Source organism: Salarias fasciatus, chromosome 5, assembly GCF_902148845.1.
Source record: "Salarias fasciatus chromosome 5, fSalaFa1.1, whole genome shotgun sequence".
Classification (NCBI taxonomy): domain Eukaryota; kingdom Metazoa; phylum Chordata; class Actinopteri; order Blenniiformes; family Blenniidae; genus Salarias; species Salarias fasciatus.
The window spans coordinates 22,357,299-22,372,692 of record NC_043749.1 but is presented as its reverse complement, the minus strand read 5'-3'; the positions used below and the strand labels follow the sequence as shown (position 1 = coordinate 22,372,692).

General features: G+C 45.0%; 1 protein-coding gene across 3 annotated transcripts in view; it reads left to right on the top strand.

Annotated features, from left to right (window-relative positions):
- The window catches only part of arhgef10la (Rho guanine nucleotide exchange factor (GEF) 10-like a), a 125,422-nt gene that overhangs the window by 34,047 nt on the left and 75,981 nt on the right, over positions 1-15,394 (top strand). For all 3 annotated transcript variants that reach the window (XM_030091729.1, XM_030091727.1, XM_030091728.1), the window contains 5 exons: positions 6,528-6,620; positions 7,500-7,670; positions 9,432-9,577; positions 10,704-10,879; positions 14,051-14,166. In XM_030091729.1, coding sequence (XP_029947589.1) covers positions 6,528-6,620; positions 7,500-7,670; positions 9,432-9,577; positions 10,704-10,879; positions 14,051-14,166 — 702 coding nt within the window. The remainder of the gene's footprint in view (positions 1-6,527; positions 6,621-7,499; positions 7,671-9,431; positions 9,578-10,703; positions 10,880-14,050; positions 14,167-15,394) is intronic.

Below are 15,394 nucleotides of genomic sequence, written 5' to 3'. Positions count from 1 at the left end.
GCTCGAAGGGTTCCCCTATGGCAGGGATGGGATGGAGTGGAGCAGGAGGAATTTTCTGGTTCGGTTTGCCCGCTAACTGGCACACATGACAGCAGCGACAAAACTTGGCTACATCAGATTTTAATCCAGGCCAAAAGAAATGTCTGAGGATGAGATTATACGTTTTGTTAACCCCCAAATGACCTGACCATTTACTCTCATGTGCAATAGACAGCACCTGCTGCCGATACACAGAGGGAACAACAATCTGACAAACGCTATGTTCAGGACCAGACACAGGAGTCCACCTCCTCACCAGTATCTCTTTATTCAGGAGATAAGCTACTGCTCCAGGACCTGCTTTGTCAGCGCCCACCACACTCTCGAAGCAACGTTTCAAAGTAGGATCAGCCCTCTGCGCGGTGGCGAGACGTTCACTGTTCACTGGCAGTGTCGGGCCGTCCGACAGGGATGAACCAGGATGAGTAGACTCGGCGCCCCCAGGAGATGAAGATGGACGAACATTCTCTGACACAGTGTCCACATCCCCCTCACCCGAGAAAGCAGACATGAGCACAGTATCCGACAGAGAGAATTCGTCCCTTTTGCGAGCTTGTGCTCGTGTTACCACACATGATGGGAACAGCTTTGAGTCAGCCTCAGGTTTATCCGTCTCGGCATACTTTGGAGAGTCCAACACTTCCAGCACAGGAATTACCTTACCACCAGCTATGTCGTTACCCATTAACAAAACAACACCCTCTATGGGCAGAGCAGAGCAAACAGCCACTGGGAAAATCCCATTCATTAACTTACTATTGATGTACACCTTATGTACTGGCCTCGGGGTGTAACCCATTTCAATACCCCTCAAAGGAACACTGTAACCACAATAGGACTCTTCGGAAAATGGCAATGCACTTGCCAGGATGACAGACTGAGAGCAACCAGTGTCTCTCAAAATGCGTATGGGACACTGATCAGCGGACCCACCTGTCAGCGACACAAACCCGTCAAAGAGAAACGGTTCAAAACATGGATCTGGATACACAGGAGATACTGGATTGGAATCGGAACAAGTTTCAGTTTTAATGAACCCAAGGCCTTTAGGAGGCGACCCAGAACCACTTTGTTTTCTTTTTAAGGCGGGGCAGTTTGCGATGAGGTGTCCAGAACGGTGACAGTAAAAACAGTCTCTCTCATCCCTTTTATTAACGACCCTAGTCGATACACTGGGTACTGCTGGAGTACCGGATTTTTCTGAGCCAGGCTGAAACACAGACTTGTGTGTAAGCACATACTCATCGGCTAGCACGGAAGCCGAGGACAGAGATGAGACTTTCTGTTCATTTAGGTACACCACAATGCGCTCAGGAAGACATGCTTTGAATTCCTCCAGCAAAATTAACCCACGCACTGAATCAAAGTCATCCACTTTACAAGCATTGCACCATTTATCGAAGAGGATTCCCTTTTCCCGTGCGAACTCGACGTAGGTCTGAGCTGGGGCTTTTCTGTGCTTTCTGAATTTTTGCCTATATGCTTCAGGAACCAGTTCGTAAACACGTAAAATGGACATCTTTACACTCTCATAATTTAGGCTCTCCTCTAGAGGAAGAGCTGCAACAGCTTCTTGGGCTTTCCCATGAATTTTACACTGCAGCAGAAGTGGCCACACATCTTTTGGCCAACGTAGGGCACAAGCAATTCGTTCAAATGCTGAAAAATAACTGTCAACTTCTGTCTCTCTGAATGATGGCACAAGTGGTATGTTCTTACCAAGATCAAACGAGTCATGGGTAGAGCTGGTGGAAAGGTGGGATCCGTCTGCATGTGCAGACGCGCTCGGTGCAGGAGCTGCTCTGGGCTGAGCTTCGAGCTCCAGCTGACGTAGGCGGACCTCTTTGTCAGCCTCGATTTCCATCCTCCTGATCTCCAGTGTTAACTGGGCCTGCCGACTCTCAGCCCGCTCCTGGGCTTCCATCTGGAGTCGTGCCAGTCTGACCTTCACTCTGGCTTCATCCAGAGAGCTTGCACTCGGTGGGGAGCGAGGATCAAAGTGAGGCACGGTGAATGGAGTCTTGGGCTCCTCAGCCACCTCACTGATCTCCCCAAGTGCAGCATGATCAGCGGCATGTCTTGCAGCTGCAGGTCTGTGGCTGCCAGCCACCCCAGTCTCAGGTGCCCACACAGGAGAATCAGGGAGCACCGGCAAAACAATCAACCCCAATTCCACCAATTTACCAACGATGAGAGTCTTTAAATCTCTCTTCAAAACACTTCTATCAAAAGAGACACTTAAGTGGACAGCTATTTCTTTTAGATTATCCTTTGTGCATTTATTAATTAAATCAAATGAGGGAGCCGCCAAGAAACTCTTTAAATCAAACGATGCCATTTTACAAACACAAAAAGTCTTATTTTTAATAAACAAATAACTTAATAGTGTCCGGGTCTCCTTTAACGGAAATGATTTCCCGGACGAGCCCCCACTTATGTTACGACCAGCTCGTTTGGGAGATGGGTGAAGGCAGTAACATAAAGACCACAGATTGAATGTGGAAATTAAAGTTATTTATTTAACAAAAGTAAGACCAAACGGTAACAAAAAGAGACTCTAACCTAGAGTTGTAAAACCAAAACACAAATCCAAAAGGTAACTAAAAACAGATAATATAGAAAAACTCAAAGGATTCCTGAAGCCAAACACAAACCAAAAGGATAATTCAAAACACAGAACCAAAACTACAAACAGAAACAAGTGCCTCAATACTTAACAGCATTCACAACACTAACACAGAGCGCAAGAGGCACGCGAGCGTGGCGAGCTACAGCCAGCTGCAGTCTGTGTCCTGCTGGCCGCTTTTATCCCCTCAGCTGCTCCGCAGGGTTGGTTGACGAGGTGCTCTCGGGCCAGGCTCCCCAGGTGCAGGCAATGGAGATGATTCCTGCAGCAGCAGCAGCAGCCTGGGATCACGCACTCTGACAGACACACACACTCACATGGGGGGGGGGGGGGGAGAACTGAGAATACGGCGACGGCCGTAACACAGGACTTATTATTTAACATGCCGGAGATGTCACAGGCCTAATCTACTTCATGTCAGCTGTGGAGGCAAGTGTCCTCCTGACAGGTCCAATGACATATCCGGTCTTGCCCATTTCCCCTTTTTTTCTTGACATCAAAAGTTAAGTGTCAAGTGATTTTGCCCGGAATTAGCATAAGGGACAGTTCCATCAGCTCTCGCATGCTGCTGGAAGCTCAGGCTTGTTTCCATTCTGTTGTTTCCCTGGTTGCAACCCCACTTAATTTCGAAGGTTACTTTGCCAGAACAAAATCAGAATCTCCACATATTGTTATATTAAAACCCAAAGCAAAGGTTTATTATTAATGGAGAAAAAAGCTCAATAACATGCTTCTTTCAGAAAGATTTTACTTGCTCTTGAGAAGTTTTTTAGCGGTACAGAAGCTCTCATTGCGGTGGTAAACATATCCCTGAGATGATGCAAACGGTAAGTATCCAACACTGCTTTTTCCTGGGAGTCGCTTTGCTTGCTGAGGTGCAGCTGATTTCTTTTCTGGTCATGCTAAATTATTATCCTGAAGGGAAAGCTCGACAGATTACAAAGGTGGCCAAATTCCTTGCGTCATCGTAGATTCGATAACCTGACGTTAATAGTGTGATAACATGAAAGACTCCATAAAACCGTTAAGACACGGATCAACAGGTAAGGCATTCTCCCCCTTTTCAGGCTGGATGTGATGCGATGCTTATATGAAGTCATGGTTTTGTAAACCCATGAAATTGATGATTTTTTTTTTTTTAACCTGAACAAATCCACATGTGAAAAATTTGCAATTAAAACACATGTAAAACATGTGTAGGGAAGGAGGGAGACTTTTGTTCGGGATACGTTCAGTAAGGTTTGTTTTCTTTAATCCATCTGGTCTGTCGGTTTTCCTCTCTGCTGTTATAATAGCTGAAATCACAATGAAAGGATTGCAGATCTCAGTCTGGATGCAGGGAAATGTTGCTCCACGCTGATAGATGGAGGGTGGAACTGTTTTCTTGTCTTCACTCGGACTCTGCCATAGATGTGCTGAAAAAGCTGGAGTGCATAATTATGCGAGAAGAAATGTTAATATGAGGACATTTTAAATTGTTGTGACCTTTCAGAACTGACCGTCTTGTAATTGGACTCAACGCCCCCTTCAAAAAAAGAACAACTTTAACGGTACAACACAGACAGAACACGAAATGGGGGATCAGTGTAATTTATTGGTAATTAACAAGCATCTGCAGTTGAAGCCTTTCCCTTCACAGTTGCATCTTGCCTAGAGAAACATTATTTTCCCACAACGATTATAGCAAAACACATTATCAGACCTGATAAACTGCTCTAATTCATCTGGGGTTTGAACACTCCGGTCCAATTACACTGATTATGATTTGGATCCAGCTCGGCTCAGGTTTTAAATGCTGGAATTGGTCTACGGAAGACTTGGCTTTTGACCATTTTCAGTGTTTCCCCAAACAGCCTCTGGTGAAAGTCGCCATCGCCACCTTTGGCTGAATACATCAGATAACTGGCTAAACGTGACACCCGTCATCACCACAGTGCTGCTCAACACACAACTCGAGCTTTAGGATATAATTGAGCTCATGAACTCCTGTACATGGAGTTTTGGTGAGCTGCCTCCACATGCAGATATTCTCAGGCAGCGTTATATTGTTGTGGTTTCACTCTCTGGCTGTGTGAGACAGAGAGATTCTCCTTAAAATCCCTCTCACCCACACCTGCCTCAACCTGACAACTCAAGCGTACTTTGTGCGTGAGGCTGGGAAAAAGTCCATCTCCAATGACATCTTGACCCAGTCAGATGTGGTGGAAAAGATTTTACTCAGAGGCCCCTGAAACTTTTTCACAGAATCCACTCAAGTGTCATGTTTGGTTTACAAGGTCATCAGCACAAAAAAAAAAAAAAAAAAAAAGAGAAAAAAGTTCTGCATTTGTCCAGTCAGTGAACATTGGATCTGGCAGATAAAATCTTGAAAACTGCTGCCTTCCTACACTGACCTGTGATATGATAGATGGCTGGCCGCTGGCCGCTGAAGACTGTCTTTGTTGGAGGATTTGTTAGCGTGTCCTGTTGGTTGGTGTCTGCTCAGCAGCTACTCTGTATCTTTACATCTACAACGTAGTAATAATGGCGTACCCTGCCATTGCTCAAAGGCAGCTGGGATTGTCTCCACGACCCTGTGCAGGATGAAGTGGGATATTTATGACTTTTCCAACCAGTCTGGGCTAATCCTTTCTAACATCGGGTCGTAGTGATAAGTACCAGATTGTCAGATCACCAATTCCTTAGTGGGATTGAGTTGGAATGTTCACAGAAAAAAGCTTTTTTTTTTTTTCTCAACCCGGAGTGTGTGACGTTGAGGACCTCACATCAAAACTGGCAACATCATAAGACAGACGATTTGTGATTTGCCTCAGTGCATATGTAGAAAAGACTTTTTAAGGTTGTCAGTGTCTTCAAATCCGTTCTAAAACTGACAGGTACCCAGTGAAGGGAAGCTGAAACAGGAGAAAAGGAGGTGAAATCCGTCAGGATATCAGAAAAACTCCTCACCACATCAGAGCGGCTGACTCAGAGCTTCAGTCTCCAAATTGGGGGATAATGTGAAATGATGCGGTTTACAGAGGCACAGAGGTGGACCTATAGCAGTCACTTCCACTATTTGCTGACTTAAGGGTCACACTGCGCCTTGTATGGGATGAGTCCAGTGGCACATTTTATACCCAACAGCTGGTTGAAGAGTGTGCATTTCATTTTATTTCGCTGTGTGTGTAAGTGTGTTGATGATTCCTGTGCATAAATGGAAGGAATATAATAGAAGAGCGTGCAGTTTTAGAAGAGAATGAGAATGTTAAAACAAACAGATTTCACTTCGCCTCACCTGTTTGGGTTGTACATTTGTGAATTTAAAGGAAAGCATCTTTATGGGAAATGCACATCAAGCAACGTGAAAAGCTTCAAATGTCTTGAATTGTCTGACTTTATTATTTAATAGTACAAAATAGTAATAAAAACTGTGTTGTTCTTAATTTTAGGACTAATTTTGCTAAAAGTAAAAAAAAAAAAACTATATGCATCAGCACTTTGCAGGCAATATCATTTGATTGACAAATTTTGCTAGTTTTTTATTAATTCTTCCTTGCAATGTATCTGTTCCTACCCATTTGCCTTATCTTCTATCAAACACACATGTATTTTTCCAGTATGTTTTCCTGACCTGCACCCACATTAATACATTAGACATAACACACTCCGAAAAATCAGCTCTTTTATGCACTCGTATGACTAAGAGGCCCTGATTTTCATACCTTACTCACCCACTCGCTCGCCTACAGGAGGTCTATAGAGAATTCTGACAAGCTCCTCTTCAAATAGGAATAGCATGGTTTCCTTTTAATGGTCTTTCTGTGGAAGATTTTTTTTTTTTTTTTCTAACGGCGTGTTCTTAATTCTGTTTTGGTTCCAGAAGAAGCAAGCGTCCAGTGTTGACCGGATCACTCTCTACGGCCTGATGGTGAAGCCCATTCAGCGATTCCCACAGTTTATATTGCTCCTTCAGGTATTAAATGTTTGTTCAGGGCTGTGATTCTGTTTTCCTCGATTGTATTTGGTCCCTGGCAGTTTAACTTGCTGAAGCGCATTCATCAGCACATATACTAATAATGATGTGGACCTGCAAGGTCACAGAATTGATTATGAATTTGAACATTTCTAAAGCTCACATACCTTTCCACCAGTATCAGGCAGAGCTTGAAAAGTAGCTAGCCACATTAGTTTTTTATATTTGCTGGCTTTATATTCTGACTTCCAATTTCTATTTTGAGCAAAGATTTGGGTTTGAGCTCTGACGTGCTGGATCGGTGCTAGCTCATTTCATCCCTCAGTAGGCATTGATTATCCATGAATTCAGAAGATAAGATATGAATGTGAATCAGGCGTTTTCTCCTGGACTAAAGTCAGACCTCTTAAGATGAAGCGCATATATTAAATCATACATTACTGGAGGGGGGAAGCCGAAGCCAGAGGCACCAAGTTACATCTGAGATGCATATCAAGACAACAGCAAGCTTTTCACTGGGTCAAATATAGATATGTGGAGCCGCATGACATACAGTTTGACAGACTTTGAACTTTGGGAGTGTTCACATTTTTCACATTGCCTTTGAGCTTCACTGAGTTTACATAACCACTAGAAAGTCAGCGGTGTGCACAGTTACCTTAATCCGCCAGAAGCTGTGACACTGAATCAAAGAGAGCGTTTGACCCAAATTTGGGCTTTTTAAGGTGAAGACAACGCTCCCGACCAGAGCCCTTTATTCCGCAGGGATTCAGCATGGTGGAAGACACAGGAGAAATCCTCAGATCATAACAGAAGGCCGCTTTATTATTTCCAAGTCTGTGCTTTGTGTTTGAAACTTTTCCCCGTGACCTTTTTCAGGACATGCTCAAGAATACACCGAAGGGGCACGTGGATCGTTTGCCCCTGCAGCTCGCTCTGACCGAGCTGGAGATGCTGGCAGAGAAGCTGAATGAACAGAAACGAGTCGCTGACCAGATTGCGGAGACTCAGCAGCTAGCCCGCAGCGTCAGTGATCGGCTGCTCAGTAAGGTGACTGAATACACATTCACTCCCCCGCGCGCACGTCCGCGCTCCAATCAAATCAGCTGTCAGCTACCCTCCGAGCCCTGTAACTCCTCGTTATCGCGCTGGGCCAAACACCTAGAAATTGAACCCGCGTGCAGCAATCACTGATATCACTTTCCCATACATTAATCTGGGGAGGCATTTTTATTTAGAAAAATCGTCTCATTGAAATGATGCGCATTATCATCCCTAAACAGTAGCAAATGCAATGGCAGAGGCGTTGCTTCTCCATTACCGCACCGAAATTACAGTCCTGCCGCTGCAAATCTGAACAAATGCTGCTCTGAATAAGAAGAATTAGGGGGTAAATGAGACATTTAATTGGAAACTGTAAGAGAGCTATCTCTTTCACCCCGCCGGTCTCCCACTTCTCCACTCTCTCTCTCCACTCTACCTATCGTCTGTTCCCCTCTTGCTTACCTTCTTACCCTACTTATATGCTCTTCTTCCCTTTTTCTAGCGCCACTGCATCTTCCCAGGTCCTCCTCTCACTCTCACCCTCCCCCTTTTCATTTCTCTATCAGCCCTTGCTTTCCAGGATCCCGAGATGAGCTGATTCGGCCAATCTCCTCCACTCACACCGAATTCCATTTGCTGCGGTGACACTGCAGAATTCCAATAGGAAACAGTCTCCTCTACTGCCCCATAACCGCCCAATGAAATATTCATTCTTTGTTCCAAAGTATCTAAGTCACCAGAATAGGACAGATAACAATGTGACTGAGAATGGGTTTCAAACACACACACACGCACACACACACACACACACACACACGTGCAGGGTGCAGTGTCCTCTGTGCTTATTGATGCTTGAAGACTTTAAGAGTGTATTCTCACAGCAGTCCACCTTTTGATGGAGCTGTATGGTTTCGTGGCCATCAAACAGCAATCCAAGTCCGGCTAATGACTCATTCTACGAGCTATCCGAGCCAAGATCAGCTCCGGCTTGCAGAAAGGACATCCTCCCCTGTGAAATGTGGTCCGTTTCACGTCTGCATGCAGATTTAGGCTTTTTCAACAAATTCAGGCATCGGAGCGTGAATACGTGAACTTCTTGTTTGGACTTAACCTGCAGCTTACAGAAAAGTGGCACTGTTTCAATTACGGTGGGCTTGGCGTAGTTTGGTGCAGTATGCATGTAATAAAAGTATTGATTTAGGCCGTCGTAAGAGAAGCTGGACCAAAGAGATAAAAAGCTTTCTGTTGCTATTTCCCCTTGCCAAACATATGGATGACTGGAAAGCACAGCATGTGCCAACATACTGTAGCATAAATTGCATCTGTTATCGTGGGTTTTTTTTTTAGCTGTTTATGCGTGCGTGTGTGTGCTATGTCAGAATGTACTCAGCAATAGCAGTAAAAACAAAAAGAAAAAGTAATGGGAAGCATTTAGGGAAGTATTTATTAAAAAAAAAAAAAGAGAGAACACTCTTGACACCAGTGATGCAAACATTGCCTCTTTGTTGCTCGATCATCACTGTAATAATATGTGCAAGGCAAAGCCAGTGAAAGTGCATTTGCGGGCCTCACTAAATTTCCAAGATGTGTGTATACATACACACAAGTTAAATGACCTTCAGGAAAATGAATGTGTTGCTAATCCCCGATGAGACATCTTTTCCTCCGAGCCTGACTCGGGCGTCCTCCAGGCACTGAACTCCGGAGGACTGCTGCTTTGTGATACTGTCTTCTCCTCCTCTGATCTGATTGCTGTGTCCCTTTTAGCAACTGAACTCGGAGCAGGGGTCACTGGTCCTTTGTGAGACTCTTATTGAGACCGTGTATGGCGAGCGGGGACAGATCCTGAAGTCCAAGGAGAGGAAAGTCTTCCTCTTTGATGACGTGCTTATCTGTGCCAACATAAATGTCAAGTAAGTCCCTCTTGTGGAGCAAGATGAGCTAAATATCCCTGCATTCAAGAAAACGTTGCTAATGCATTTATAAGACATAGCTGTAGCATGAAGCTGTATGTAGATTTTGAAAAGGGAGTCGGGTAAAATGCATAGTTTGAAGGAATAGCTATTAGGTGGCACAAGGGCTCTAATGTGATGCCCTAGGACTGCAGGGATACTTTGGCAAACTGCTTAGCAGAGAGAAATAGCTGCTAGGGGTTTTGAGCACTATCTGGAGTTGCAGGAGCTTTATCAGCTTGAAACAAATGGTAGAATACCTAACTAGAGCTTCAGGAGTCCTAGATTACTGACATAAAACATTTTTTGGTTCCTGTCCAATTTATCTTCTGCGACAGCACCATTGATCACATCTCTCTCGCTCACTCGCTCTCTCTCTCTCTCTCGTAAGGAGTAAACAGGAGCGGGATTTTGTAAATTTCGCAAAGTCCCTGTCAAAGATGTCGCTTAAAGCCCCCCCCCCCCCCCCCCCCCCCATACAGCCTTCAAAGTAATTATCACTCTATGTCTCATTCAGCTGAAGTGTCCTGAAGTTGACTTTGTCTGCCCTCCAGGATCTTGACAAACTGATCACAATGTTGATTGTCTGAGTGATTACAGGAATACATGAATAGCAATGAACTCCTCCTCACAGCCAGGGGTGCAGTTTTGGCGAGGGAACATGGGCGATCATACAAATCCTGACTCCCCCAAATCCTCTACATGATATTATGAAGAGCATCTCCCCGTGTGAGCCCTCGATGTTAGGCTGTTAGCAGGGAGGGAATTCCTTCTGTTTTGCTCAGAAGTGTATTCGATTCAGGCAGGTGAGGAAGTGCTCTGTTTTGATGAAATAACAAGATGCATTCCCAGGATAAAAGCCCTTCTCAAAGTGGTTTTCTCTTGATTAACGAGGTAATTTCATTGGCGGGGAGGGGGGAAATATTTGTCTGAATTGTCATGATTCATGATTTTGCAGGCAACTTCTCAAAAAAGACAAAAAAAATAAATAAAACTTCTCAACATTTTAGACAAACAGAGCAATTTTTCTTTAACGTGAACACAGTTGTCCATTGATGGTCTAATTTCTTCCTCTTATCTCCGTCAGAGGGCCTCCAGATATCAGCAGTCTGGTCCCCATCGGACCCAAATACACCATGAAGTGGAGCGCCCCCTTGCTGCAGGTGCAAGTTGTGGAGGTTGGGCAAGAGGCTCCTCAAGGCAAAGACACCTTGTTCCAGCAGGGCGGCGCTAAGAGACCAAGTGGTGCCAGCAGCACGTCAGGTAACAGCAGAGGAGTGAGCCTGTCCCGTCTTGTATTCCCCCTTGTGTGTCACCCTCGAATTAATCTCATAACTTGGACTGACTCCTAGTCTCGGTCCCTTCCTCTGACTCAGCACGGCTAATCTGTTTCTGTTCTGAAGTATCGCATGAGGGGGAGGAGATGTATCCGTGCTGCCTGTCACTCTGATTAAGGATGTGTTTGTGAGGAGGATAGCGACGATGGTCACTTGTTCCCATCTGCCTGGGGTGTTTTATCTTGGAGAGCGATGTGGGGGTAGTGAGCCCCCCCCCCCCCCCCCCCCCCCCCCCCCCCCGCCGCATCATCCTCACAGTCTCATTTCACTCTCTGATAGACCACAAACACGTCCAGAGTGGAGTCATCAATCTGCAGAGATTATTCCCTGCCTTCCCCTGCCCAATTAGAGAGCCAGCAGCAGTAGATAGGAATCACTGGTTGAAACACTAGTTCTCCCACCACCTCTCACAAAGCTCTGGTGTATACAGAGCCTGACGAGATCCCTGATAAATATGCCATGGGAAAAGGAAGATACAAAGCCTTATCAGGATGTAATGCTACACACTTTTTAAAGTTGCAGCTTCATGACTTAAATATTAATAGTGCCTTCCTGAGAGCTCTCTGTGTCACGCTCAGTAAGCAGCTACTGTTTTGAGAGCTGGTTTAGATTCTCACTGGATTTGGTTTTTTTTTTTTTGTTTTTTTTTTTGGAGGGGGTGGCTGTTGTTCAGGTGGTGTACACTTGTGTACTCACAACTTTGCTGCGAGGTTCTGGGATCACTTAAGGTTAGTGCTGGGTGCAGCTGCCTGTCTTCCTTTACCCATGTGTAACTCTGCAAATGTTATGCCTCACAGAGTCGCTGGAGAGGGACTCTGACATCCTCTCTTCTTTTTTCTTCCTCGCCGTTTCGACACGGTGTGGTCACCTTAATCACGTCTATCCAGAAACCTCCTTGAACATCTCTGAGGCTATTCTCAACATTTTCATTGAAACGGGCAGACCCATCTATTTATAGTCCCTTGTGATGTCATTCAGTGGGGTGTCTGGTCTAAATCCAGCTCTCCCTCAGCTTGGCTTCAAATGGAGTCATTTTTCATCTTCTGCAGGCCCAGGTACACTTCTTTATTGAAGAAAGTTGGCCTTTAGGGATATGCAGGCCTTTTTTTTTTTTTGCGTTACCCTTTACATCTGAATGTGTCTCTATCTGGCTGCACTGCTTGTTTGTCTGTTCCCATAAATGTGTCGAACTCCCGGGATTGTTTGCGCGTTTTCCTCAAAGTCAGTTTTTTTTTTTTTTTCAACTTTTTGTGCAGTGTCATTTATCTTGCCCTCATTGCACCTCGTTACTGCCGTGTCCCTTCTGAACCGCCGTTGTAATAGCAATTTTATTCCCCAGAAGTACTCTGGTAGGCTTTGGATGGGGATCAGACGGAGGGTTTTTGATGCAGGTGTGGGAGCCGCATTGTCTTTAAAGCCACTTGCTGGCCTCGCTGGCGCGGCGGCTGAGTGGAGGGAAGCCTCCTCCGGGCTCAAGCCCTCCACACCGGTGTGCGACGCGCCTGGCGCCCGGCGTGGATGGCCATGTCTGACTGTCTAAACCATATCCTGCCTCACCAACGGGATTACGCTGGATTACAACTCAGCACATTCACCTTTCAGGCTGTAGCCAACAGCAAGCCCGAGAGGACTCAACGAACCTGTACAGAGGTCCGGGCAATCCCTTTGGAGAGGACGAGAACCGCCATTGTTCCTCGCAGCGCACCCCCTTTATATTCAGATGTCTCACCTATTGATTTCCTTGCACAGATGACAGATGTCACTGTCTGCCAGTGTCAAAGATCCCATTAAACCTCAAAAGCCACAATGAAGCTCTTTAGATGAACAAAACCAGCCCACCCCTCTCTTCTTTTCTCTTGTGGCTTTACTCCCACTCCATTTACGCACGTGAATAGACAGAAACCCGCGGGTCCCTTTGGAGGCGCGAGCCTCACTAAGCCCGCCTACTGGCTCGGCTCAGCTCTTCTGCCTCTTTATTATGTGGTAGTGGTGACAGTACAGGACAGCTCCGGAGCAAAATCTACCTGCAGAATTTAATTAGGCGGTTCTCCTGGAGCCTGGCGCTCGGTGAGATGTGGGCCAGGGGAGCCAGGACAGAGTGTGGCAGACAGGAGGAGACACAGCTATCGATTCTTACCAGTAGGAGAGAGAGAGAGACTTTGAAGACAGCGGACCTCAAATCGATGCTGAATTTTGTGTCTAATGAGACACCTGCATTCCTTTTGCCCAGCAAAAGGGCATCATAGCTCCAAATAACAGTTTCTCCATCTAATTTTTTTACTTATAAACTCACCCTCTGTAGTTCAACAAATAATGAAGATCGATCCGCCTACACAGCGAAACTCTTTTATTAGCACCAGGGGAGTTTCAACAAAAGCAACTTTTCTTTCTGGACTTCCACTAGTTCTTGGAGACAGTGCCAGTGTTTTCTCTCAGTCGGTAGATCGCTTTGACCTTGAGTTTTCTAATAGTTTATATTGCAGTTTCTGCATCTCATATATATCACGTTAAGGGCTGACTTCACGAACGAGAACTCATATGATGACTGACAAAAGATGAATTGGAACTTTTATTTTCCTTTTAAATCGTCCCCTTTATCTGAGAAAATATGTGGCCATTATTTACAGTGTTTGTTACAGTGTTAGGGGTGGAAATGACTCAGCTGGGAGAGCAGGTCTTCTCTCAGTTGGAAGGTTGCAGGTTTGATCCCCCATCTGTCCATGAGGGTTGACGTGTCCTTGAATAGCCACTGAACGTCCGGCTGCTTGATGGATGATTGAGCATCTTGCATGACAGCCATCTACATCGTGAATTGGTTAATGTGACTAACATTGCAAAGTGCTTTTGGGGGCTGTTTTTCATTGGGATAGGACTATAAGTGAAATCCATTTACCATTTACACCGAGTGTGGGGTGAAGATTTTATCTTGTGATTAAAATATTTTTAGGAGAAGTGGAGATATGTAGACCATTTTCCCTGAAAACCCACATAGCAAAATATGCCCCAAGGTTATCAGTTTATCAGAATAGTTTAATTTCAGTCGGTTTACGTAAACATTGTACAAACTCTTAGATATTCCATTTTGTACACTTCTCAGGTAAAGCGATTCTGGGCCCGCCGAGGCTCTACCAGGAGCTGCAGGAACTCCAATATGACCTTTCTGTGGTCGAAGAGGTCACCCTCCTCGTGGGCACACTGCAGGGGACGTACCAGGTACGTGTCTATTTGTATTGGGAAACTGTGCTGTTGCTGCTGTAAGTCATCAAGGAGAGGTTTGAATCAGGACATGCGGAGTACAGAAAAAAAAAATCAGCCCAAAGGCACAGTGGCAAAGACTTTGTCAACGTGGCTGACTCTCCAGGCCAAACCACAGGGCAAGACACAGTTTGTTATGTTTATCACATTACCACACAGGGCAGATCTCTCAAGATTTGCTTAAGAGCTTTAATTGGCCACTGGAAAAGAAAAGAAAAACATGTGCACAGACTAACCTTGAATCATGCTATTCTCTCCTCCTCAACTGCTTTCGGCACTTTGAATCATTTATAATTAAAGTGTCTGAAGATATTGGGTAAAAAAAAAAAGAAAAAAGGTGAACTATGGGATGAATTTTGTAAACCAGCTCTTACCTTATAATACCTTGTGAGCTCAAAGAATTGAATGAGAAATCACACACACTGGAGTATGCACAGTCAAATTAGACTGCTGAATTTATAATGGAGAGATTTAGGTGCACAGATAACCATTTGGGGGAGTATTATTCTGCTGCCTCTTTTGAAGGCATTGCAGAAAACAAGAGGAGGTATAAAACAGCCCGAGATCTGCCTCATATGCGTCTCCAGTGATCGTTTTATAAAAGCACCAAGTCCCCCGTTCGTCTCTTCATCAATGACGCCACTGTGGAATAATTTGCTTTCCCTCAGATACAACATGCAAAAGTGTCAAATTTAGTTTTTCTTGCAATGAAACAGTCGCCTCGCCTCCTGCAGTGTTCAAATCAGGACATTTCCCAGTCGCCCTCCGCTATCATATTAACACCATCATGCACCACATACAGTAGCACATCCTGGGAGGTGCACTCCAGCAATCACCAAAGAGCCTCTCAGGCTAATGGTGGCACCTTTGCCTCCCTGCACTTAATGAGCACAATGCCCTCATGAGGGCTGATATTGGCCTGGCACTAAATCACTGATATCCACTTTCCGCCCAGTTATAATATTGTCCGCTCAACAAATAGACAAAATACTTTTGCACAGCTCATTGGCTTCGGAAAATTGATTCGATTCGTTTTGACTTGAGGGTCTGGGCTTCGCTGTAAAATGGATATAGTTCCAAAGCGAATTCTGTGGTTCATTTGAGAGGATAAAAGATTGAAAGAATGTTTTCTTTCTTTTTGTTTTTTTCTTTGTAAATGGTGGCTTCTGCATTCGTGTATAAGAAC